This window comes from Dermacentor albipictus, chromosome 9 (assembly GCF_038994185.2).
Source record: "Dermacentor albipictus isolate Rhodes 1998 colony chromosome 9, USDA_Dalb.pri_finalv2, whole genome shotgun sequence".
Taxonomy (NCBI): Eukaryota; Metazoa; Arthropoda; class Arachnida; order Ixodida; family Ixodidae; genus Dermacentor; species Dermacentor albipictus.
In genome coordinates, this window is record NC_091829.1 from 90,245,740 (window position 1) to 90,270,031 (window position 24,292).

Sequence of the window (24,292 nt, forward strand, 5' to 3'; positions counted from 1 at the left end):
TTGAACGTTTGTCAAGATTTTACAAAAGCCTAACTGAAAAATAAGTCGTATATTTAAGAGCGGCGCACCTATGAATTTTCTCTGATTTAGATTAATCATAAGGCGTACATTATCAAACTGAAATATATTTTTTATACTTCTGACTGCCATAGTATTAAACCTGGTAGTAGAGGTAATATATGTTTTCCGAAGTAATAATTTCTTTTGAAATCTTACGGCATCAATAACATATGTGCTTCGTACAGCCTGTACATTTAGATTTTGTCGTTTAATGGTGCAGTAGCTGCTTAGAAAAAAGTATAGTTTGGTATCTACCTAATCAAATAGGAGATCCCAAGCTAAAGCTGCGCCTTAGTCAACGAGGTATGCCCACGTGTCCTCACGCACGTTACACTCAAGTCCACTAAGACAGCGGAATCGCATTCACCGGTACCTTTGCTGATCACCCTTCACTTCACAATCACTTCTACTTAAACTTGCACGTACACTCAAGCTCGCGGGCAATCACTTGAGGTTGCCATATTAGCAACGAATCATTTAAAGCCATTGTACGTGCACTGTCCTAGCACACATGGTCTTTGCGCCACAGTAACCCATCAGTAAGCCATTCGAGTTCACATTGGCGCCAGTTAGACTGATCGGCTATTACTCGGGCTGATACTTACACATACACTTTTCGCCAGTCATTTGTCACCAGAGGCACGTCCACTAACCATTGTTGGTTCGCACTCAAGCTTCATAGGGACACCCAGCGACACCTACTCACCCTCATATCGTATCATCTCGCGCACTCGTTCCCATTCACTTTCATTCACGCCCTTGTGAAATCACACTCACGACAACTCCCGATCATGCTCAGACCTACGGATATTCAGTGTCGTACAATCACGTTCAAACTCACGTGTACTTGCACACACCGGAACCAGCTCTCGCTCGTATTCACGCCCGCTCACGTTAGTCACTCTCAGATACTCATACCAAATCCTGTTAAATGCGTTTATCAGTGTGTGTGCCCAAGAAACAGCTAAGCTTATTGAAAAATCACTCCCCCCCCCTTTCCAGTCAGTTAAGATGGTCGAACAGCGACACTGCGTTAGTTACACCGACTGTTAGACCATGCAAGTGAAACATCGCAAGCAGTCTATAGTGTATATCTTTTAAAGCGACAGCTTTACTGGCCGCGATCTTTTGATTTCGCCGTGGCGGTGCTCCGAGGAGGCACATCGCGTCACAACTCGCGCCTCGCCGCGGATATTCCGCTCTCTCTCTCACTCTCTAGTTACTACTGCGCATGCGCCGCTAGTAGCACCAAGCCACAGGTGATCCGCCGCTGCGCAGCGCCGTGACTTTCCGTAATCACCGTTTGGTATGACGTCACACGCATTCCTCGTCGTTGCGCTCACGTCCGCTCACTTTGCCAGCTGCATCGGATGCCTGATAAAATGTGAGAGGATTGCAAAGGAGCGCTGGCGTGCGCCGCAAGGACAGTTGAGGATGTAGTATGGACGGTGACAATTCTCATAAGCAGGAGGCCTGGAATCGACATCGGAACGATTTGAAGAGGAAACGAATCGCCCATGAAACAGACGAACAGTGCGCCGAACCACTGGCTAAACGCGGCAACATAGCTAGACAACCAAACTACCCTGGAGTTGCAACAAAAAATAACTAAGGCTAACCATGCTCTGCCTTAGCTTTCGCTACGTTTATCCTAGCATAGCCGAGCTAAGCCACTGCCAATTTTTGTTTCACTATTCTTTCACCTCATTTTCAGTTTGCACACTTCGCGTGGTGAGCATGCTTCAGGAGTGCTGTTTTTGCGCTTCTGTCAGTTTAGAATAACATATCGCGGGGCAAGTTCATGCATGGCTATATTTGAAGAAGAGTTGCGCCTAAGAAAGAACAAACACAGGAAAAACGAGGTAGGCGAAAAGTGCGCTCTTCTCGTCCACCTATATTTTTCCTGTGTTCTTTCTTAAAGCCGCCGTGGTTGCTCAGTGGCTATGGTGTTCGGCTGCTGACCACGTGGTCGCGGGATCAAATCCCGCCCACAGCGGCCGCATTTCAGTGGAGGTGAAGTACGAAAACACCTGTGTACTTAGATTTACGTGCACGTTAATCCACCCCAGGTGGTCGAAATTTCCCGTGTCCTCCTCTACGGCGTGGCTGATAATCAGGAAGTGGTTTTGGCACGTAAAACCACATATTCAATCATTATTGCGCGCAACTATTTCGGGAACATATCTGCTAGTGTTATTCTCTTTTTTTTGCGCGTGAGGCAGGCTCTACGACGACGAGCCCATTCACGGGTCAACTCTCGCTGACGCTCGCGCTAGGCAGCTCCTTCCTCAGGAGTACGTACTACTCGTGGCCTTCCCATAGTTGTAGCTGCGATGGAATGTGCGGAACCACTAAATATATGCTCCCTTTATTTGGCAGAAGCCCCACAACTGTAGATGCGAGCGCTACAATCATTTTGACGATTGGTTGGATTAGTTCTACGATTGGCGTGGCTGCCGCCACTCCTTACTGGCGCAAGAAGTGCCAGCAGGCACGCACTCCTAGTTTTGCGTTTGAATCGCTTGGGTGCTGCGCGCTAGCCGCAGACCGCCAGCCTAACATGTGTCTCTTTTCGCAGCAGGGTGGAATCAGTAGTGGATAAATTCGTTGCCGACCTGGCCCGATCACCGAAAATGCACTGTGTAATAACCGTATCAGATTCGTGTAAAAGGTGGCATTCTCACAGGAGGAAAGGCGCTATCCAACCCCTTTCGCCCCTGTTGTCATCTCTTTTTTCTCCTCCGCTAGGCCCCCCTTTCCCCAACGAGGAAATGATGAAGCTAATTAGGGCCCGAATCCTGACCTTTCAGGTCGTGGCAGAGCAGAAGGCGCGCGAGAAGGCCGTCAGGTTTGACCTGATGGTCCCCGAATGGGCCTAGCCAGGCTACGTCGAAGTTACTCGCGTCCATTGTACACTGAATAAACTTGCCTCACTCACTCACTCACTCACTCACTCACTCACTCACTCACTCACTCACTCACTCACTCACTCACTCACTCACTCACTCACTCACTCACTCACTCACTCACTCACTCACTCACTCACTCACTCACTCACTCACTCACTCACTCACTCACTCACTCACTCACTCACTCACTCACTCACTCACTCACTCACTCACTCACTCACTCACTCACTCACTCACTCACTCACTCACTCACTCACTCACTCACTCACTCACTCACTCACTCACTCACTCAATCCCCCGCTAGGTCACGTGGCCCCTTTCTAGCGAAGTCCGATAACAAGCCTAAGGGTCCGCATAAACAGCTTGACAGTACAAAAAAAGAAGGCTTGCCCCATTAGTCCTATATCCAATAACATCTTAAAGACATTCGGAAAAAATGATTTCTCGTATTTGGGTCCACATATGTTTCGTGTAGGAATATTGGAAGTGATAATTATAGTAAGAATATGAGTACAATGCACAAAATGTTACTTGTTTGCGGATTCAGATTGCGGCTTTCCAATCGTACCTGACAACTAAGGACGAGAGGGTGCGCGAATCCAAAGCAAGCAAAAACTGAAGCGGCCTAAATGCCTGATGCCTATATGCATTTTTTACGGAACTGTCAATTTATCTCTAGAACTTTGGAAAGTAGCGACAATAACACGCCACACCTAACCCACCTCGCGCAAACAGTGGCAGGTGACGCCTGCATGCTGTCTGCCTCCTGCTGCTACCAACATGGAACACCCGTGCTCCATGATCTTCGTGACTTAGTGCGATGACTGGCAAGCCCAACCTTAACGAAAAAAAAACAGGGCTGCTCTTCTACGCATCTTTCCACTTTTTATTTACTTCGTATGCGCAGTCGACGAGGACCCGGACGACCTCGACGCCCTTGGCGGTGGTGGCGGCGGCAGTGAAAGTCGAGCTGCGGGTGGCAATGCTTCCTCTCCAGCATCGCCTCCAGCAGGAACACCGCCAGAGACAAGCGGTAGCTGTGGGTTGAACAAGACCGGGTGAAATACCCCAAAAATAGTCATAATGGACAAAATTCGAGAAACATTTATGACAACGAGTCAGCAACGCAGCTTAATGATATGAACCTTTGCAATCATACTAGCTTTACCATGACTCTTAGAACTATAGTTCACGTCAACACCCGCCCCGTGGTGGCAAAGAGGCGTTGGTGTTACGATGCTAAGCCTGGTGCAGCGGGATCAAATCGTGGCCGCGGCAGACGCTTTTCAATGAGGGCGAAACGCAGAAACACCCGTGTACCATGCAGTGGATTCACGTTAAAGAACCGCGGGTAGTCAGAATTACCCTGAAGTTCCCCCACCACGGCGTACCTCATAATCATTTGGTGTTTCTGGCACGTAAGCCCCCAGAGAAAAAATACAATCAACATTTATGACAGAGGTACGTTCTGCGCTTAGCGACATGAGCCACCGCATTCCTTCTAACCGTATTATAAGTATTTATTGATAGTCCCTAAAGTGTAGTATTAGGCAGCTTTTGCGTAGGACGAAACAGATTTCCATTTAACGTCTCTATATACCTATGCGTTTTGGGGTGCTTGCATTATGTCACACAATACCATTTTTTTGGCTTTTGTTTCCTGTTCTTATCAGTTATCGACTATCTATCGCTAGGACATCCAAGTTACCGCAACAAGCGAGGCTTGATTCACGACCATTATACAAGCTCTTATAGGTTTTTCTCGTCTTACGCTCGCTATCACACAATGCGCACAGGAAAAAGGGGTTTCTACTAAAGGGTACACAGTCGCACACTTGTAGGAAGGTCGTTGTTTTTCCAGAATGGTTGGGCGCAAAACCTCCTGCATAAAGCTTTTATTGATGCTTTGCTTGCACAGCAGTATTTCTGTTCTACTGGCACATGTCTTCAGGTAACATGAGGAGCAAACGGTATTTACATTTCCTTCAAATGTCTGATACCCGAGATATGTCTGATGCGTAATGCGTGACGCAAGGGAGGGAAACTGTATTCACTGCGTTAACCCAGTGAACTATAACCCAGTGCCGCAATAGGCTTCACCACCATCTGCATTTCCAGTGCCTGTATTACGAGTTCCAACGCCACAAGGTCCTGTTACGCCGAAACCGGCAACGACCCCCACCACGACCCCGAGGATGACGACGACGACTACATTGACACCATGTAAGTCAGCACCGAGCTGCTTATCAATTATTGCGTTGTGCGACAGTGCAAAGTTTTCCACAGATTAGATGCCAAGCTCAAATTATTTGAGTAACTACGACAAGAATGGAGTCATAATATCATTGCCTATGATCGTTGACACCGAAAAACTCGCGTGTTTACTTGTTAGCGACGAACTTGGTAACGCCGTGCCGTGTTATTGTGACGTCCGTGGGTCACTTACCTGCGTAGCCTTTGTAGCTTCTGCTTGAACTGGCATTCAAATCCCACTATCGCTAAGTCTTATTTACTACGCGCAGTATTTCTTCTGTTCCTTTGATTTGTCGTTCGTGGGTAGTTCGGAGTCATCTGTGCTATTGTTAGTGTGCTATCGCGACTGTGCTATCGTGACTGTGCATTGGCTTATTTACTAGGTTGCGTGACACGTACATTTGCATGTGTATCATAAGTGAAAAAATAACGTCAAACGAGGAGGAGTACGACTGCATAAATTTGAAAGTACCATGACCAGGTGATGGTGTCTAAGCAGCTTTTGGCACTGTGGCACGTACGTTACGCGCTTTCTTTAGGAAAAAACAGCCTGGAGATTTGGGTTACGCATTCAAACGTTTTATGCAAGAAGAAAAGTCTGTTCGTTGCAACATTCCTCACGATACACAAACACGTCAGGAAACAAATTTGCCCACAGCGGTTTTGAGCACATCTATTAAAACGTGCCGTAAACAAGATTTACTGGGCAGAGCACGTAGAGATGTAGCCGTGACCTAGAGTTCCAGGTTTTCACGAGCACACTCTTCAGGACTAGCACCAAAGTTGCATACACAGGCCACGCAATTGTCCTTCACGTCTTTCTTTGTTTGTTTTAGGATGCCTATTTGGAATGTGCTGGTGCGGACAAACAAGGGCAGAAAGATGCTTCCTCACGCCATGAGTAAAGTCGGAATGAACAAAGAAAATTGCTTCTCGTTGCAAAGCCGGGTTGCGTGACCATATTTTCTCTCCGAATTTACTTCCTTCTGCCTTAACTACGCACCTGGTGCTCTCTTGAGTTACTAACTAACTCGCTCGTATTGTTTCTTTCTGATGCGCGAGATCTGGCGGCGCCGCACAATAGCTGCGCTCGGTAGCATCCTCGGAGAGGGGACATCAGGCCAGCCACAGCGATCCTGAAATTGCCCAACTGAGGCACAATCATCTGTTCAATCCAGCATGCCGCAATAGCACAGTCAGGTTTAGGAGCAAAGACGTGAATTGATTACGGCATGCACTCAGTTGAGAAGCACTTGCACTGGTCAGTTCTTGCAGTAACACCGCTCTATGATTCGTATAATATGATAACACAGTCCAGCTTGAAGAGTGCAGTTCCGAAGTGGACTGCTACGACTTCTCGTCTGCCTGTAAAGGTGGAATTTTATTTTAGGATTTTCTGAAACAACCTTCAAAAGGACTTTGCCGCAACCCTGTAGTTGTACACTAGGTACAGTCAACCGCAAAATTTTACGGGACGCAGGATCTGCCATGAAGCTCAATTCTCGCGAATTGTGGTCACACAGCCTCGAATTAAATGTTCCGGCATGCAGTAGCCTTCGCCACCTACACAGTGATTCATTAAATACGAAGTGTCATTCCTTAACAGTGCAGCAATTCACAGTTGAAAGGGAAACAACATCCCGTAAACGTTCGTTGTTGACGGTACATCACAGCATTACGCAGGATGTCGACGAGATACCACTTTTTTCACATTAATCTATTATTGATGTCTTGTAGCGCGAGGTGGAAGCTTGAAAAATCGCAGGCTCTACGAAAGTCATAGAATAGGATTGTACGTGCTAAGTGTGCTAGAGTGTAGTGTTGACCTTCTGGTAACGTTGATGCAGGCATTGCTCTAGACACCCCCACCATTCATTTTCAATATTGTCAAGAAATGGCTTAGTTTTATTCAAGAAATGCATTAAACTTCACTTGATAATTGGACGAAATGCATTTTCTTCTGCTTTCAGGATGACGTACAAGTTGTGTGAATAGATGTGGTCGTTTATTCGGTATTGATGAATGATGAGAACCATAGCGAAATGTAGCGGCACACTTATCTTGCAACGAGTGAATTAACCGTAGCCTACCTGTACGGTCGCTAGGCTGGCCATTATATTGTTGCGCGCGAAGGAGACCGTTTGTAACCCTTACGGATGAAGGGGACCGTTTACTTTAAGTCGCGAAGGTGAGCGCAAGAGCGGTCAGCTGGTTTATCAACTGAGCGTCGTCCTCTTCTTCCCTCCTCCACTCGGGACCGCCAGCACGTTCACTGGTCTTGGTTTTCTTCATGCGTAACATTCCTCTCGTCGCAGACGAAGCCCGCCGGGCGAGTCAATCCATGTGTCTTGACGTGAACAATTTCAAGCGGGCGACATGGACCACTTGTGTCTTGGCAGCTCTTCTACCACTCGCCGTGAGGCGAGCTATGCTATACGTGACTTCCGTGAGTCTGTTAATAATCACAAACGGTCCATCGTAGGTGGCCAAAAGCTTTTGGCATAACCCGCGTTTCCGTACTGGAGTCCACAGCCAGACTAAATCACCAGGGCGATAGGTTACTGGGCGGTGGCGAATGTCGTAGCGTGCTTTTGATCTGTCCTGCGATGCCAAAGTGTGCAAACGAGCAATACGACGAGCTTCTTCGGCGAGGCAGAGAGTCTCGGCGACAGTGGGATTTTCGTGACTGCAGAAGGGGAAAACAGTGTCGATTGTGTACCGGGGTGGCCGTGCGTACAGCAGGAAGAAAGGGCTATAGCCGGTGGTCTCGTGCTTGGCGGTGTTGAACGCGTACGTGATAAAAGGCAGTACGTCATCCCAGTTCTTGTGGTCGGATGAAACGTACATAGATAGCATGTTTACAATTGTTCGGTTGGTGAGCTCCGTAAGCCCATTCGTTTGTGGATGGTATGGTGTCGAGTGACGCAAGTGGGAATCGCACAAACGAGGCAGCTCCTCTACGGCGTCTGCTGTGAATTGTCGTCCACGGTCGCTGATGATCACGCGAGGCGGACCATGTCGCAGGATCACATATTGCAGCAGGAATTTTGAAACGTCAGTGGCAGTTGCGGAGGGCACGGCCGCTGTCTCGCAGTAGCGTGTGAGGTAGTCGACGCAAACAACTATCCAACGGTTTCCCTTGGCTGATTTTGGAAATGGGCCTACGAAGTCAATGCCCACTTGTTGGAAAGGCGTGCTTGAAGGCGGGATCGGCTGCAGAAGACCTGCTGGAGCAGTAGATGGCCGTTTGTGGCGCTGACACTGCATGCAGCTGGCCACATACGTCTCAACAGATTGTCGCATTCCAGGCCAATAAAAGCGTTCCTGAATCCGGTAGAGCGTCCTCGCCGAACCTAGATGGCCAGACGTAGGGTCGTCGTGCATAGCACTCAGAATCGCTGTGCGAAGGCTCTCCGGCACCACTAGGAGAAAACGTGCGCCAGTGCTGGAAAAGTTCTTCTTATAGAGGAGTCCATCACGTACACAGAAATGGTCTGCTGTCGTCGAGGCGGTCGTAGCGGTGAAGAGCGGTGTTAATTTATCGTCTTTTCGCTGTTCGGTTTTGAAGCAGTCGACGTCTGGAAAACGCGGCGACACAGAAGCCACGAGGTCATCGAAGTCGTCGGCGTCACAGTCCGTAGTACTAAGTGGCATACGCGAGAGACAGTCCGCATCAGCGTGTCGTCGACCACTCTTATAAGAGACGGTGAAGCTGTATTCTTGCAGTCGGAGCGCCCAGCGCGCAAGGCGGCCACAAGGGTCACGAAGATTCACAAGCCAACACAATGAGTGGTGGTCGGTGACCACTGTAAAGGGGCGTCCATACAGGTAAGAACGAAACCGCTGAACCATTCTTGTTCCGCTGAAGAACGAATACAGGTAAGAACGAAACCGCTGAAGGCATTCTTGTTCCGTCACAGTGTAATTCTGCTCGGGCCTACTTAATGAGCGGCTTACATATGCGATCACGTGTTCGCGGTCACCGTAGCGTTGAACTAGGACGGCACCAATACCTATGCCACTGGCATCCGTATGGAGTTCTGTCGGAGCTGAAGGACTGAAGTGTTGAAGAACAGGTCGTGACGTCAGCAGGAACTTGAACTGACGAAAAGAAGAGTCGCACTCCGGAGTCCACTCAAAGGGGGTGTCCTTTCGTAGCAGGCATGTCAGCGGATACGCAACGTCGGCGAATTTAGGAATAAATCGGCGGAAAAAGGAACAAAGCCCCAGAAAACTACGGAGCTCCTTGACACAGCGCGGTGCACTGAACGCTTCAACGGCTGCTGTTTTCTGGGGATCAGGGCGGATGCCATCCTTGTCGACGAGGTGCCCAAGCACAAGGGTTTGGCGGTCTCCGAAGTGGCATTTCTTAGAGTTTAAAACTAGACCAGCGTTTCTGATGCAGTTCAGGACAATATCTAGACGCGAGTTGTGTTCGCTGAAGGTGCGGCCAAAGATGACGACGTCGTCGAGGTAGCACATGCAGATGTTCCACTTCAAGCCACGCAATACAGTGTCCATAAATCTCTCGAAAGTTGCCGGAGCGTTGCACAATCCAAATGGCATCACATTAAATTCGAAGAGCCCGTCAGGGGTTACAAAGGCAGTCTTCTCCTTGTCGTCAGGATGCATCGGAATTTGCCAATAGCCGGATCGTAAATCCACTGAGGAAAAGTAAGAGGCGGAATGAAGGCAGTCTATTGCGTCATCGATACGTGGGAGTGAATATTAACAGGCAACGAATAAATAAAACAAACATTTTAGCATGTTTTGATACAGCGAGGACACACTTTACATCAGGCTTCAGAAAATCCTGGATTTGAATAAGGAAAGCAAGTAACTACACTTTAACAGGTTTAATAACATTCTGCTAGAAATTATTGATAATTAGGAAGTTTAGCGACAATATTCTGCGATTTCTGTGGAATGCGACGGCACTTTCTTTTTCAATTTCAAAAAAAAGAAACATAAAACGCAGCTGAATTTGATGCCTTCATTGTATTCTGCAGTCTACCCGAATTCTGGTAAGCTTTGCAACATTGGCTCGTTCTACGTCTCTGGGAATGTTGCATCGTGTTTTGCGAAATAATTATTCGTTTTGCAATAAAAGGATGTAAAGATAGTCTTGGATGAGGTCACGAAAATTTGGAAAAAAAGTGCATAAAAATTTAATTATGTTGTACTTGCGCTGGGTTCTTGAAACTGTTTGACACCTTACACAAGTGGTGCACTTTGTTAGAGCATTCTTACGCATCATAGATTCTGGAACAGGCTAAATTGGCCTCAGCAATGTAACTGAAAAATTCAGGGGGATCCAAAGACAACGTGGTGATTTCATACTTGTGCGATACAGGTTACTTGTAATTACTTTTAGTCTAAGAAAATTTCAAATATTACTTTATCAATTGGTTGTTTTCTGACTGAGGAACGCTTGTGGCAATTCAATTACTTTTTTTTTCGTTATCCTGTAAAATGTTATCACCAGCAATGTGACTGAAAAATTAATGCGATCTAAAAACAACGTGTTCCTTGCTGACTTCTAGGTAACAACTCACTTCTAATTACCTTTTTTAATAAGAATGGACTGTTAAATATTTAGCTGATTGGGTAGCTTTTCTTTCACACTGTAACATTCGCGGCAGTTCAGTAACGTGTTATTGTCAGTCGCTACTTACAGGCAATCAGTTAGTGCGTGGACGATGCAAGCTGTACCACGCGACACAGCTTCGTGCGTTTGAATCGACCGATTACTGCAGTTGCGGGTGGGAACTACCCATGGTCATGCAGCGCGGTAGCCTTGCTGAAGGGTACACTCATATAGGCAGGCCAAGAGAGCTTTGTATTTGTTATCCTTATCCTAACGCTTCACGGAACTGTGGCCGACGAATTGAATCGGATATGCCATTGTTCGTTAGCGTGGTCCGGCTTAGACGCTGACTCACCTACGGGCTATTCTTCCTGCGTCTATAAGGCTCTACGGGAAGCGGTTTCCGCCAGCTCCAGCTCCGATGCAGCTCTGAGCTTCATAGGGGACTCCGACACAAAGTTGGCGACAGCGGGCAAACGCGATCTTGTGCGCAAAGTGTTCACATATTCTAAGAGCGCCCTTCTATGCGGCGCGACCATCGAGCTATAGCTTTCAGTGTCTCCTCAGATGTCTTTACAAGAAAACTGCAGACGATGACTAATGAGAAATTCGAAGAACAATTTTTAGCGCAGGTCAATAACGTGCGAAGGTGTACAGAGGACGCACTGGAATGGTGCCAACTTCTACTTTCAGCATTTGTATAAAAAGGTAACAAAGGTTGGGAAATCAATTAGTATTTAGTAGTTGCTCAGTAACTTTTCTCGGACAGGACTAAGTCCGGGAGTTTAGCACATTTTTGAAAGAAACTAATGTACATGTAATGACCTCATTTTTTTATGTAATACACACAAATAAATTGCTTGTCAGTCTATATTATCTGCTCGTTGTGCCAACCGTCCAAACTTGTTATTCGCGTTCGTATGCTAAAAATGGTGTGGGCCCAGGGCAACATTCTAATCAATGGAAACTCTTGCCCACTTACGTGTTCCTGGTAATAACATGTCGCAAATTTTCAGTTTTACACGTTTGGCAGGTATGTGTTCTGTGCTCTGTGAACGTCTATTGTCCTGCGAGGCGTTTGCACCTTAAAGATAGAACCATAAACATTCTAAATGCCTCTGTTGATAAAAAATATCTTTTTCAACCGTAAAACCCCGTTGTACATAGGGAAACAGGCCACTCGTGAGGAGTAGGCTATACCTCCTGCTGGGTGGATGCAATACGCGGACACAAAGGGCGCGTAACCGATTGCAATCAGGACCGCACATTATTGACCTATGAACCCCACCAAGCTTATGATATATATACAGCTGTACTATGTCTTGCTGGGCGCACACTGCTTGGTGAGCTTTCAACGCGCAGCAGTGCTTTTCCTTTCCTCTCGTCTCTACAGATCCGACACTTCAGCCACACAGCATGACAACAAGCACTGCTCCACTCTCTTTGTCTCGGACTCTGACCGTCATGTATTTTTATAGCAAATATAGGCAGTATGCAATCGATTTCTCACAGCCCTTTTAGCATCCTTGTAGTGAAGTATGCGCACTCTTTTTCACAAACCGCGTAACTCTGTAAATAGCTGCAATAGAGTGGTTATATTGGTTTCGAAATTACGCAAACAGCAGTATCAAAACAATGGTTAGCAGCAGACGCTAACGCACAATTGAACCTCCGTCTATTTCGGTCTTATAGGCATGTTGTTGATATTAAGGTACACATTTTTGGAGAAAATATACACGCTGATGTGAAAATCATCATGATGAACATTTTCCTGTACGTCTCCCAGCACCTGTAAATATTCAGGGTTTGACTTTGAAATTTGACTTCATATGACGTAAAATCATTTGAGTGCCGTAATCTTGTTTTATATATGTGAGCTGACATGACTTAGTCTGTTACCATTATTGTAATCCGGTTGCCTATGTAAATTATCGAATCTCATTTTAGAGGTACGGCATTTGCAACGCTTTTTTTGTCACATCTTAGTACTTAGCCTTAGGCGAAAATCTTTGTGCAGTGTGTTATACACGCCAAGGATGACCACATAAATCGTAGCAGTAGCTTGTGTTCATTTGATGAGCTGTCAATGCACCTTCCTTTTGAACCCTGTTTTTTGTCCTCAGTCACAGAACTTGTCTGCACGGTTTCCGGCTACTGGTTATTCATGTTCCCACCAGATGGTTTGTGTCATTACCTGTTCTACTGGGACGTGGTCGTATTTCGCAAAACCATACAGGACGTAGACGGCTCACATTATTGGGAAAAATTTAAGGACAAAACGGCACGGCTGAAAAAAACGTCCGGAGGCATCAGCTTCGACTCCCGGTGAGTGAGTTATAGTTACCCTACCAATTAAATTAACCATACATACTTCGTTTTTTTTTTACTTTTACTGTCCTCAGAATGCGACCGCCTTGGCAGGAAATGAACCAACGTCATGGTGCTAAGCAGCACCATACCATTGGCATCGTGCACGATGGCTCGTTTTCGATTAGTATGCTGGAAATCTAAACTCAATCGTGTTCCGTGGTGAACGTGTGATGAATAACCCCATGTTCTCACAAAACCAAGAAAGTGATTTGTACATGCTCATTCACTAAGACCGTTCATGTCCAAGTTGCTTGAAAGCCATGATCAAAATGACACTCATCGACTATTGGCTATGGAACACCAGCAGAGTGAGCGGCACTCCGTTCAGAGGAATTGATTCTGCAATGCAGGTATGGAAATTATAAGAACATAAGCTGCTGCATTTGTCATGCGCACTGATCTGGACTGTCTCACTATCCACCGAGACGTAGTTGGCAAGCAGTTCTCCGACATGTATCAGGATTTAATTCAACAGGAAGCCGCATTCCTAGGATCAAATTAAAGAAATGATTTGTCACATTGGTTTAAGTGTGTTATGAAGTGTATGCTGCGAAAATTATAGCGGATTACAGAAATGCAGTGTGTCGAAGCACGTGAATATTCCGGGTTCTGGACTTTCCCGTTTTCGCCAGCACTTCCAGAGGTAGCTGGCGGGTACCATGGGACACAGGAGTTTGATGTATGCAGGCCTTCCCATCTGCTGCTCTAAATCTGCTTCCGCAAAGCTACATCTTGTGAATAAATGTCCTCGGACGTCTTCACACGCAACACTACAAATTCGGTCACGTAGTTAGCGACCCTGTAATTTATACAAATACATATTATGGAGGCCTTGGGTGCGAATTCCCTAGTGAAAAACATGGGGTGCACTCATTGTCCAGAAATTTCTGACAATATTGTTGGGAGGCGGAGTCAAGCACGAATGTTGCTTATGCAAGGTGACTGCGATGGTGTCGCTACCTTGTATCGCCATGTGTTTCTGCGGCGGCGGAAGGGGGAGCAAAAAACGATGCATTTAGATCTTCTGTCAGGGACGGTGCCAAGAAAACAAGAAAGTGGCAATACAGAGCTTCAAATAATCACGGTCGCTGCTTTTGAATTGTGTACATCTTTACTAAAAAGTAAGAAACCAGTCTCGACATACATTGTTGTTCAGAATGGTTAAAATCTTCTTAAGAACTAAGGCTACCCAACACCATCATTTTAAGCAGATCTCTCATTTCAACTCTGTATTTATTGATAACACCTGGCTCACAGAGCACACGGTTCTCTGCCACCAGAGTAGCGGCCGCCATTTGAGGACCAACTATTGGTTTGTAAATGAATCAACTGAAAGACGAGCGGGGCCACTGTAGCCGTTTTGCGCCGTCCAATCACCGGCGAGCTCCGAGTGGTTAACAAGTGAATATACAGCTAAACGTTCAGGCCATCATTCTGTCTACGCGGAACGCAATTTTTCTTGTTATGGAGCATCTTCCAATATATCACACTTATCTTCCCCTAAAATTCCTCCTACCCAGGATCCTGTTGTTTATTTTTTGAGACATTGGCTACCAGAGAAATATGTTTCAATTGTGTAAGACAAATACTTTCTTAGGCGCATTTATTCCAAAGACCGGCCATGGCTAGGACCGTCTGGAGCTACAAGGCACAATTCAGCAAAACCACTTTGTTGCTTTACTGGAAAAATATTGTTCAAGTAATTCCTATGCGTCTTTAAGGTCATTGTTTCTAGTAACTACGACATATATACTGTTGTTACAGTACTGGGGGCGGGGCTCTTGGCCTTTATTGACTAAACGGTTGAATGATTTTTGTTTAGCAACGTAGTCGCCGCAATGTACAGTATTCATTCAGCAATTTTAGCGACGTTCTTTTCGCATATCATAGCATGTTGGGCAACATTCAGCAGCAATTTTTCCAGGAAGCCTACATGAAGCCCATACGGAAAATCATGGTAACTAGAGGAGGAGGACCGCGCACGTCCTCTCTTCCCTTCATGTGGTCATCCTTTATGTAACTTCAATCATCCATTTTTACCTTCTGAGTGAATTTGTTGATTGACTGACTTTGAACTTCTCGGTAGTTAAATATTCCTCAAACTGTGTCGCTGCTGTCCTACATGTGCAGCTCAATGCCCCCTTCTCCTTTGAGACCAGCGGGCACCCCATCAAAAATTAAATTTGAACCGTGGCCTAAATCTTAGAACCACGTAAGTTTCGCTCCTTTTCCTGTGGTCACTACTGCTTCGGCATGGTATGCATAAACAGCCACAATAGAACATTGTTTACGTATGTTGCACTGGATGCATACGTAAAGGTGAGGGAAAGGGAATGTGAAATAGTCTGCGAGATTCGAGCGTCTGATTGCCCTTCTCGGGCAATGCGCATTTGTAAAAATAGCTAACAGAGTTACGATATCCAGTTTCCCTAAAACGGTTTTCATTTCTACGCAGGGTAGTGGCTGCGTCTATTATCCGCTCAGTAGAGAAGGAGCTCGAATATCTGGCCACGATAAACATCAAGCACTACGGTGTTTTGAGCATGTTGGCCACCCGAGAGGAAGCGCACGACTTGTTGCAGCACACGAAAGCGCTTCTTCAAGTAAGTGACTATGATAACATGCATTTCGCTGCCTCTGAAATGGTTTTATGGAGCTGTAGGTCATACGAAGTTCTTTAGCTCAATGCCGCTTGGTGGTGCACCTCACAAACAAATTATCCGGCGCTATGATAGAAAAAAATTATACTTGATATTTAGTGGAAAAATTCAGCTCCTGTTCCAGGAATTGAGCTGGGTGAGTGTCAGAAAGGCGTACGATGATTAGTGTAGTCATATCCGCATTGTTAAAGGGCGAGTTATCTTCGTGGTAATCCCAGTACGAGGCCTATTTATCTAAAATGTTTTGTCAACTATGTTATCCACCTTCGGGAGGAGATGCACTAATATCCAATAGACATTCGTGTTCCTAATTGTTGTTTCGAAAAATCGCAAGGGGGCAACATTGTACATTTGATGTTACTAGGGCGCACTATGAAATAACTTGGAAACCAATTAACACAAGCTAAATAAATGGTTTCCTTGTTTGACAATGCTAAATAACGAAACCAAATTAAAATCATTTCACTTTCTACAAACATAACCTAATTACCATGTCGTGGCAAATTTAACCTAAATAATAATAATATTAACAAAATACTGTTAGTCTGAACTTGAAATATACCTTTTATAATGGGTCCGAGAAAAGAGACTTCTTGAAATGTCATTCTTTGCTGAGTTTGCACACAGGCGCTAAAGGTAACAGGTGACAAGAGGCCCATTAATTACAACATAACTGTGTTTATACAATACGCTGACTTGAAACATTCAGCTCGCAATATATTTCCATGATAGAAAATGATGCGCGAATCGCCCATCATGAACCATTTGAGACCACTGTGATAACTTGAATTACCTTAGAATAACACAGCCTGCTTTATTGCAGAATACACTTAAGAGAAGCAACTCGACTCGATTGACAGCTTTCACATTGTACATTCGGTAACAGAATTGGCGGACAAAAACTGTGTTTACCTTGTGGGTAAATCAGCATTGCAGAATGAGTTTACAATTCTGCTCAACCGGTGTTACTTGGTTAAGGCTTTCGAAAAGCTGTGCGTTAGGCGGCGAAAAGAACTGCATAATGTTCGTAGTCGTGCTGAGCTCGTCCGTGAATAGGTGCGTTGAGGTTATTAGCTAAACCTGGGTTAACACTGCCAGGACTGCATCTGTGTGCGCATATATAGCCAAGTGGACTGACTGATGGCGCTCGCCGTAGCACAATTTGTGGTGCAACACACGCTTGATGCGGATGTTGTGGGTTCGTATCCCAGCTACCGAAGTTTACCTTCGTCCCCTTGTATTTCTCTGATGCTTTCCTAGACAAAATTGCCTATTCGCTTTGTATGGCCCTGATTAAAAAAATCGTGCCGCTCAATTTGCCTTCGTTTCTCTTTTGTTATTTCCGCGTCATCTACCACCTGAGGTCCACACACAGAGCTAAGGCGAAACCATTGTTCTGGCACTTGGCTTGATTTGCGCGCACATTGTGCAATGCAACACGTCATTGCACTGCATCGCCAACATTACAGCATGGTTTTCTTTGCTTCGACAATCAGTGGAGCGTCTTTTGTCCGACAAATGATTATGTTGTCCAATGTTCCTACTGTGCTCATCGTGCATGCAGAATGTACGAAATGAGTACGCGCAAACTATAAATAACCATCTTTCAATATACAAGTTGATTTTCCCGTTGTCCTTTTCTTTGTTGTTTTTTTTTACAGCGAAGCTCTTAGCCTCTTGTTAGTCAGCATTTTCCTTGTGCCTGACTGTTAAAAAAACTTCGGGCTGATCCCAGCGGCAGGGAAGGCCCAGGAGCACTGGCCCTTACCCCTGTAAGGCAGAGGTTTAAATCACTCACCAAAGTGAAGCAAGCAGTGCATACATTCACTTGAATCACGTGTACAGCATACAGATAAGCATACGTTTCACTACATAACAAGCAGAAAACAAGCAGGCGAAAAAGATGGTTCTCGATAAGGAACTCATGATACCAATGCGAAACACGTAGCGGTCCGCCGATACGTTTCGCGGTTGATTACTGTTTTGCTACCCGCGGCGGCCACGGCGGCTTGCAATGTGGGAGTGACGTCACTTGCATTTTGTATGCAAAAAAAAACGAGATATTCAACTGATTTCAACAATGATGCAGCGCCGCTATCGGCGATTGCAGACTGTCAAGGTTACCATGACTAACATTACTTTAGATTACTATTAGAAGCATTATTTTAGAGGATGCATACCCCCAACATCAGCAGTAGTGATGGTTTTCAACACTTTCGTTAGACATCCACTTTCGCTGGGACAGGATGACGAGTAATAGGTGTCGTAAAATGGATGTGCCGAAGAACAAAGTATTGCGAGACTGGTTTCAAACTTTTCAGTAAAGACGTACAACATACAAAAGCAGTGACTGTGATTACTTAAAGCTCTCTATTGCCACTTTTCTCTTCTTGGCACCTTCTCTGACACAAGATCTAACTCTATCGTTTTTTGCTCCCTCTTCTGCCGCCGCAGAAACTCAAGACTATACAAGGTAACGACATCACCAAAAGGATGATACTGGCGATGGGCCTGTACGATTATGGTTCGCAAGGCGAATACTATAGCTTTTTCACGAATCTGTTGAAAGAAGCAGTCGAGTGAGTACCCAACACACATGAATGCTGCCAACGAACGTGCTTGAGGTCGTCGTCTTCATAGAGCTACCTAAACAATTTAAACGAGCGTGTTTCTTTACAGGAGATAACGCACCCACAACCATAACATGCGTTCACACTGTTCCCCAGAACGAGCATAAACAACACTTCCATTTGGCTATTATTTCCGTCCTCCCGCATGTCATAATAACGAATACCCAATAGATAGCAGTCGTCTATTCTGTCAAACTCTATTATGAATTACTGAGGGACCTGGGATATAAAAACCATATAATAGATAAAGTATATACTACGTAAAGGCATATTTAATACATGCTGTCAGGAAGTTCCTAAGTCGATGCTTTGTTCTCTATTCAGCACTGTTTTCAGCCTAATACGGTTCCGACTATTGTGCAGTAGTTGCAGCTAAAGCTAAACGATAAGTGACAAACCAAACCGTTCATACCGCAAGCTTTCTCGAGAGAGCAAGATAAATATTCACAAGGCTCTCGGTGCTTGCACAGCTGGAACCTACCTGAGCACTGACGTCAAGTCATCTGAGAGTCTATAGCACACTATAGTTAGCAGGCTATAGCAGTCTATATAGCAGTCTATAGTTTGCAGAGTAGTGTCACGGATGTCTGCATTGGGACATAGATTCCCTTAATAATATGTGTACGACTCATAAACCCATTATTGCGGTAGCACCTACTTACAAACCAAAGACAACTATCGCTTACGCATTATTGATTACTGCGTCAATGATTTGCGCCTAATCTCTCGCTGCGGCTCATTAATACTTCGCAGCTTTTGTGTTAGTTATCTAGCTAACCCTATAACACCGGAACATACCAATACGCGAACATTTTTGTATTTTTTATTTAAATGTTCAAAGCACCTCGGCAATTTGCATTTCTAAGAAAGCAAAAATACTTCCAGAAGAAAGTGTCAGCAATAGGGGGCAAACCAGAGGCAGGAAAGTGGAAGTGAACTTTATTTCAAATCAGGGATGACTCATTTCGGAACTAGTACGTTCCGAAACTAGAACTAGCTCCTGGCATATGCGAACCCTAAGGATAAATTTTATTTTCTCTAAATCATGTTTGTAACACCGAAACTCAGCATCGAAAAAGATTTCTTCTGGTATGTGAACAGAAGGAAATATTCGTCATTGAAAATTTAACCAGGTTTCTTTGCTTTGGCCCTGTGGCCATGCACTTCGTTGCTGACAGCTTAGCATGCCAACCGCCTGCTGGGGTTTGTCTACAGCGGATCACGTGACGTTCCCACAAGTTCATTGAATTACACGTTGAAATAAGAACATTGAGTATGGCGATATTCAGACGAGAATAAAGTGCGACACAAAGGACGCATACGGGCGCACACTTCCAACTGATTTTTCACCAAAAACAACGCAATTTTATACATGTCCTCGAAAATACTGATTTTCCAGCTCCATATTTGTGCGACATTTATCTGTCATCCGTTGGCAAGTGCAGCATCTATGAACACCAATTGTCAAATTCAACAGTTTTAGTGCAGTTGAGATTTATAGGTATGTGGATGACCCCTTCCTGCTTTCAAATCTGAAACTAGCATTCACATTGCTGTGAAAGAAATAACCAACACCTTCTGGACTGAATATGGAGACCCGATTTCCCCAGGGAAATGCCAAATGATGCGTCATTTCTACTTCTGCACTTTCAACTCGGTCTCACGATAGCTCAGATGTGCTGGATGTATAACGAAAGGACTAAGAATATCATTGTGCCATTTGACAGTGCAAATTATACACTTATCAAGAGGAGTATAGCAAACACATGACTCAATTCCGCACTAATGAAGTCATGCGGGTGGAATCTTGTTACAGGCTTTCGCAATTAGGATAATGCGCTTTGGAGACCCTCGACTTTCCCCCATTCTTATTACGGATGTGCGCCAGAGCTTCCCGCAGCAGATTAATTAGGAAAAAAAGTGCAGGATGACAAATAAAAATAGAGCCAAGTACCCTTCCTTTCTTCGAGCAAGATGATTAGCGAGTCTTTGTATGTGGGCCCCTTAATGGCGAACTATACCTCCGCCACGGGTCAGTCTCGAACTTCACATTCTTCGGGGTTGGCCAACGTTTTGGGGGTGCTTTATGCCTGCGTCACCTCGACAGCGGGTCGGCCCGGCATTGCGAAATCTTAGGATTTTTTCCTACACGCACACACGATATTTGGGAAAGTAACCCTTAACAGGTTCGTTCTCGAAAAATGAATGCGCGTGTAATTCTGTACGTGTACGTAAGCTTCCACTCAATATAAAGAAGGGGGCCACCAGATACGATGTGCCCGTAATGTTTTCCGCTTCAGGAATTCTGGCAAATGTTTGCCCTTTGATTGCGAATAAGCTGCCGGCTACGTGCTCCAGGAAGCACGCCACAGACTACAAAGATTGTCTTAACGCTGTGGTTCACTATATGCCCCTAAGCTGTGGCGGGATATATATTTGAAAATCGGGACGATGCTCCAACGATCGTGCGGAGGAGTGGCGGTTGGCGGCCAACTAGTAACATGAACGGGCACGTGGCAGTACACTGCAAGCGGTGTGGATGGGCACCAATCCTGCGAAAAATAACTTTGCGAAAGAAAGAAAGAAAGCGCACTGAAAGAAAGATATTCAATGCGTTCGTAATAAAAAAAACAGTGCCATTCAACTCTGTAAATGTGGATGACCAGCAAACCTTCGTACGTGGGTCCCTTGATAGCGAACTGTCCATTGTCGTGCGTCAAACTTCGTGTGCGCTAAATGTAAGGTGCGGCGCGACTAGCCGCTCAACAAATGCGTTGACCCTCAGAATATTGTGAGGCACAGAGGGGTATACATAGCCATGCATCCTTGAAAAACGTTGCAAGAGACTTTTAGTGACGAATACCGGCTCGTGGAACATACACGCACATCAGCGTACCACGAAGGCAGACGCTGCTTTACGGTAGCTGTACGTTACCATTATCCTGCGTTCCTTAACGTCCCCTAGCGCGGTAATGTTTCGGGTCACTTGAAAACCACAAACGCGAACACACAACAAGGTCCACTCAAAATTGTTTCCCCGCAAACTAAATCTTTTCGCTGTACTTATATATACATTGCTCTACATTCAAATATACATTCGCGCGGACGACAGGACCGCTGTTCCGAGTAGCTGGAGGACACTAGACACGCATCACGTTTCCACGGCACCACCACTACGGGAGAGGAAGGGAAGGAGATGCGAAAGCACCTGAAAGGCGGACAAAGTGAGGGCGGTGCGTTCATAGACGTGTCCGACACGGCTCAAACTGCCGTATCTGTTCGTATCTGTTCCTATCAATTTATTATCTGATACGCGTTGTATTTGGACACAACATATTAAATTTATTTTTGAAAGTTGGCGGAATGATTGAAGCCCACTTCACCTGCTACGCGGGCGAGCTCGGTATTACGCTATCTTCGGGATCGGCACAGGTTGTAGGTCTGCATACATTGATCCGCTAGAAACTAGCCATCTGCAGCCTCACTGTAATAGGGCGAGCAATAAGCGCGTTAGCACTCCATCACTAGCAATATGTGTCAAAGAATTGTCATTCACAAATATAGCCTGTAACCGCCGCAAAGCTTAGAATGCGCAGCTGCCCCATTGGCTTTGCTGCTCGGTTTTACGCCTGCAACGAACGCGTGTTCCCATGCTCCTGCTTTGATTGTTCAGTTGAGGTCACTGCAATATAATTATTATCCACTCTGCTCATCTCTTTTTTATCAGTGGTTCTTACCTGTTATCACATTTGTTTGTATGTCTTTACTATGATCTTTTTCAACTTGGTTTCATATTTAAAATTGCGTTCTTTCTGGTGAATAAACAGGAGTTTGCACGCGTATATATGGTTTACGTCCACTTCGTCCTCATGTGCTTAACGCCGTAACCTTGGTCCTTAACTCGTGAATCAGCCAGCTCATCCACGAGCTTTGTTGCACATTAAAACACGTCTAAAACTTTTTCACATTTTTATTCTATGTGTAAAGAAAATTTCATTGTAAGAATATGCGCCACTCGATGCAGCACGTCGAAGGCGGACACTGTCATCGCGATTAGCTCTGTCGGGTGGCTGTACAATAGCAGCCGATGTGAACTTACGCCACCCTCTGTCTGGGACACGTCGGCACTGCCAGGCTTGGCCAGCACCTTGGGAAGAAGGTATCCTGACCTGGTGAGTATTGCTAATCTGAATGTGAAGTGGCCAGCATGAGAAATATGCTCTCCGGCATCGATGGCCGCATTAAACTGACCCAACCCAACCTGCCTTACTAGTAATTGTTGACTTTGTGGAAATTTGCACGTGGCGTTCAAAGCACAACTAATGTTTGTAATCTCTAGCAGTGTTCCCAGTCGCACCATGTGTTGGTTGTGCAGTCAACACTCAACAGCGTTTGTCGTAGTGCCACTATCAAACTTCGCGAAAGCTCAATAATTTCTTTCAGGTGGCGACACGAACGCTTCTGCGTTTACAAATTGAGACAGCGATGTTGTTTCATTCGCGAGGTGATTGCCACGTGAAGAGTATTTCAAATACACACTGAGATGCATCTGTTGAAAAGATAGGGTGACGAAATATCGACAGAGAATTTATTTCAGCCTTAGACAGCTGACGACCCCTGGAAGCAGGGTTAAACGACCGTTCAAGCTTAGTGGCTTTGGCGCTGCGCTTCTTAGCTCAATTGCGGGTTAAAACCACGTCATTCTAGCTATTTTTTCATATATAGAAGTGCCAAAACACTAGTTTATTTAGAATTAGGTGCATGGTAAAGAACATGAGAAAGTCAAAAAAAATTCCCGACTCCTCCATGTCAGCATGCCTCATAATTCGACCATGGTTTCCGCAAGCGTAATTCAATATTTCAACTCGTTTGCGATTTTAGTTTAAGAATACATTGCTTACTATTTTTTTTCTCACAGCGCAGGCATGCGGCACTGATGTCGAAACACCAAAGCAACTTCGACTTGAAGGTTAAGATGGGCCTCTCTTTCGAGTTGTCAACGCTGGCGTACACTGTCTTTCAGCACTGGCAGGCTCTCAATGTTGCAATGATTCACAGCGAGTGCTACTCGCTCTCAACGGCGAGCTTTGCTTTCGTGGTATGTTTGGCTGTTCCTCGAACCAGTATTTCCTTGAATTGATTGTTCTTGTTTACAGCGCGACGAATTACGCTAATCTCTCTTCTTCTTAAGCAACCATGAAGTACGGTCAAAAACTCTTGCTCGTTGCTCTAAATGTAGAAAATAGAAAGCGGAGAGTAAAAATTGAAAGCATTGTAAAAAATCCGTTTGTGATCAGAGCTCAGGTGATGCGTCACCTACGCGGCACCACATTCAGGTACAATGAAAACTACCCTGCCTAGGAACACGGAGATCACACTCTATAGTAACTCTTAGAATATTAGTCGTTCGGGCCACTCTATTTCGCTCCTTCGCGCCCATTGGTATTGTCATGCTTTCGTAAAAAATCCATGTGAGTACATAAACACAGGCAAGAAAAGCAGTTGTTTCCATCACTAAGGACAAGTCTCCGTGCCGAGAAGGTGACCCCCTGCTGAGGCTTTCCTTCGCTCACTGGTAATCGCATTCGTGTTATCCCCTACATGTGAACCCCTTGCGCTATTTGTATTTTATAGGCGTGATTTCAACTTTTCGCTTAATTAGTTCATCATAGAGTAGACGCCTAAATTTTCCTACTTCGCTCGGCCATACTTGAAATCGGCTATATAAATTCAATTCGACTGCAGCTGATTGAATACTGATACTTGCCCGAGTAGATTAACATGGTTTTTCTCACAATGCCTATATTTATTTCAAATATTCTT

At 45.3% G+C, this 24,292-nt stretch overlaps 1 protein-coding gene across 21 annotated transcripts in view; it reads left to right on the forward strand.

Annotated features, from left to right (window-relative positions):
- LOC135908912 (uncharacterized) overlaps positions 1 to 24,292 on the forward strand; it is a 199,097-nt gene that overhangs the window by 95,802 nt on the left and 79,003 nt on the right. For 16 of the 21 annotated variants that reach the window (XM_070524975.1, XM_070524982.1, XM_070524988.1 and 13 more), the window contains 7 exons: positions 3,877 to 4,008; positions 5,088 to 5,192; positions 12,933 to 13,134; positions 15,635 to 15,782; positions 18,294 to 18,418; positions 22,494 to 22,641; positions 23,388 to 23,567. In XM_070524975.1, coding sequence (XP_070381076.1) covers positions 3,877 to 4,008; positions 5,088 to 5,192; positions 12,933 to 13,134; positions 15,635 to 15,782; positions 18,294 to 18,418; positions 22,494 to 22,641; positions 23,388 to 23,567 — 1,040 coding nt within the window. The remainder of the gene's footprint in view (positions 1 to 3,876; positions 4,009 to 5,087; positions 5,193 to 12,932; positions 13,135 to 15,634; positions 15,783 to 18,293; positions 18,419 to 22,493; positions 22,642 to 23,387; positions 23,568 to 24,292) is intronic. The other 5 variants (XM_070524978.1, XM_070524991.1, XM_070524990.1 and 2 more) reach the window with 3 other exon arrangements.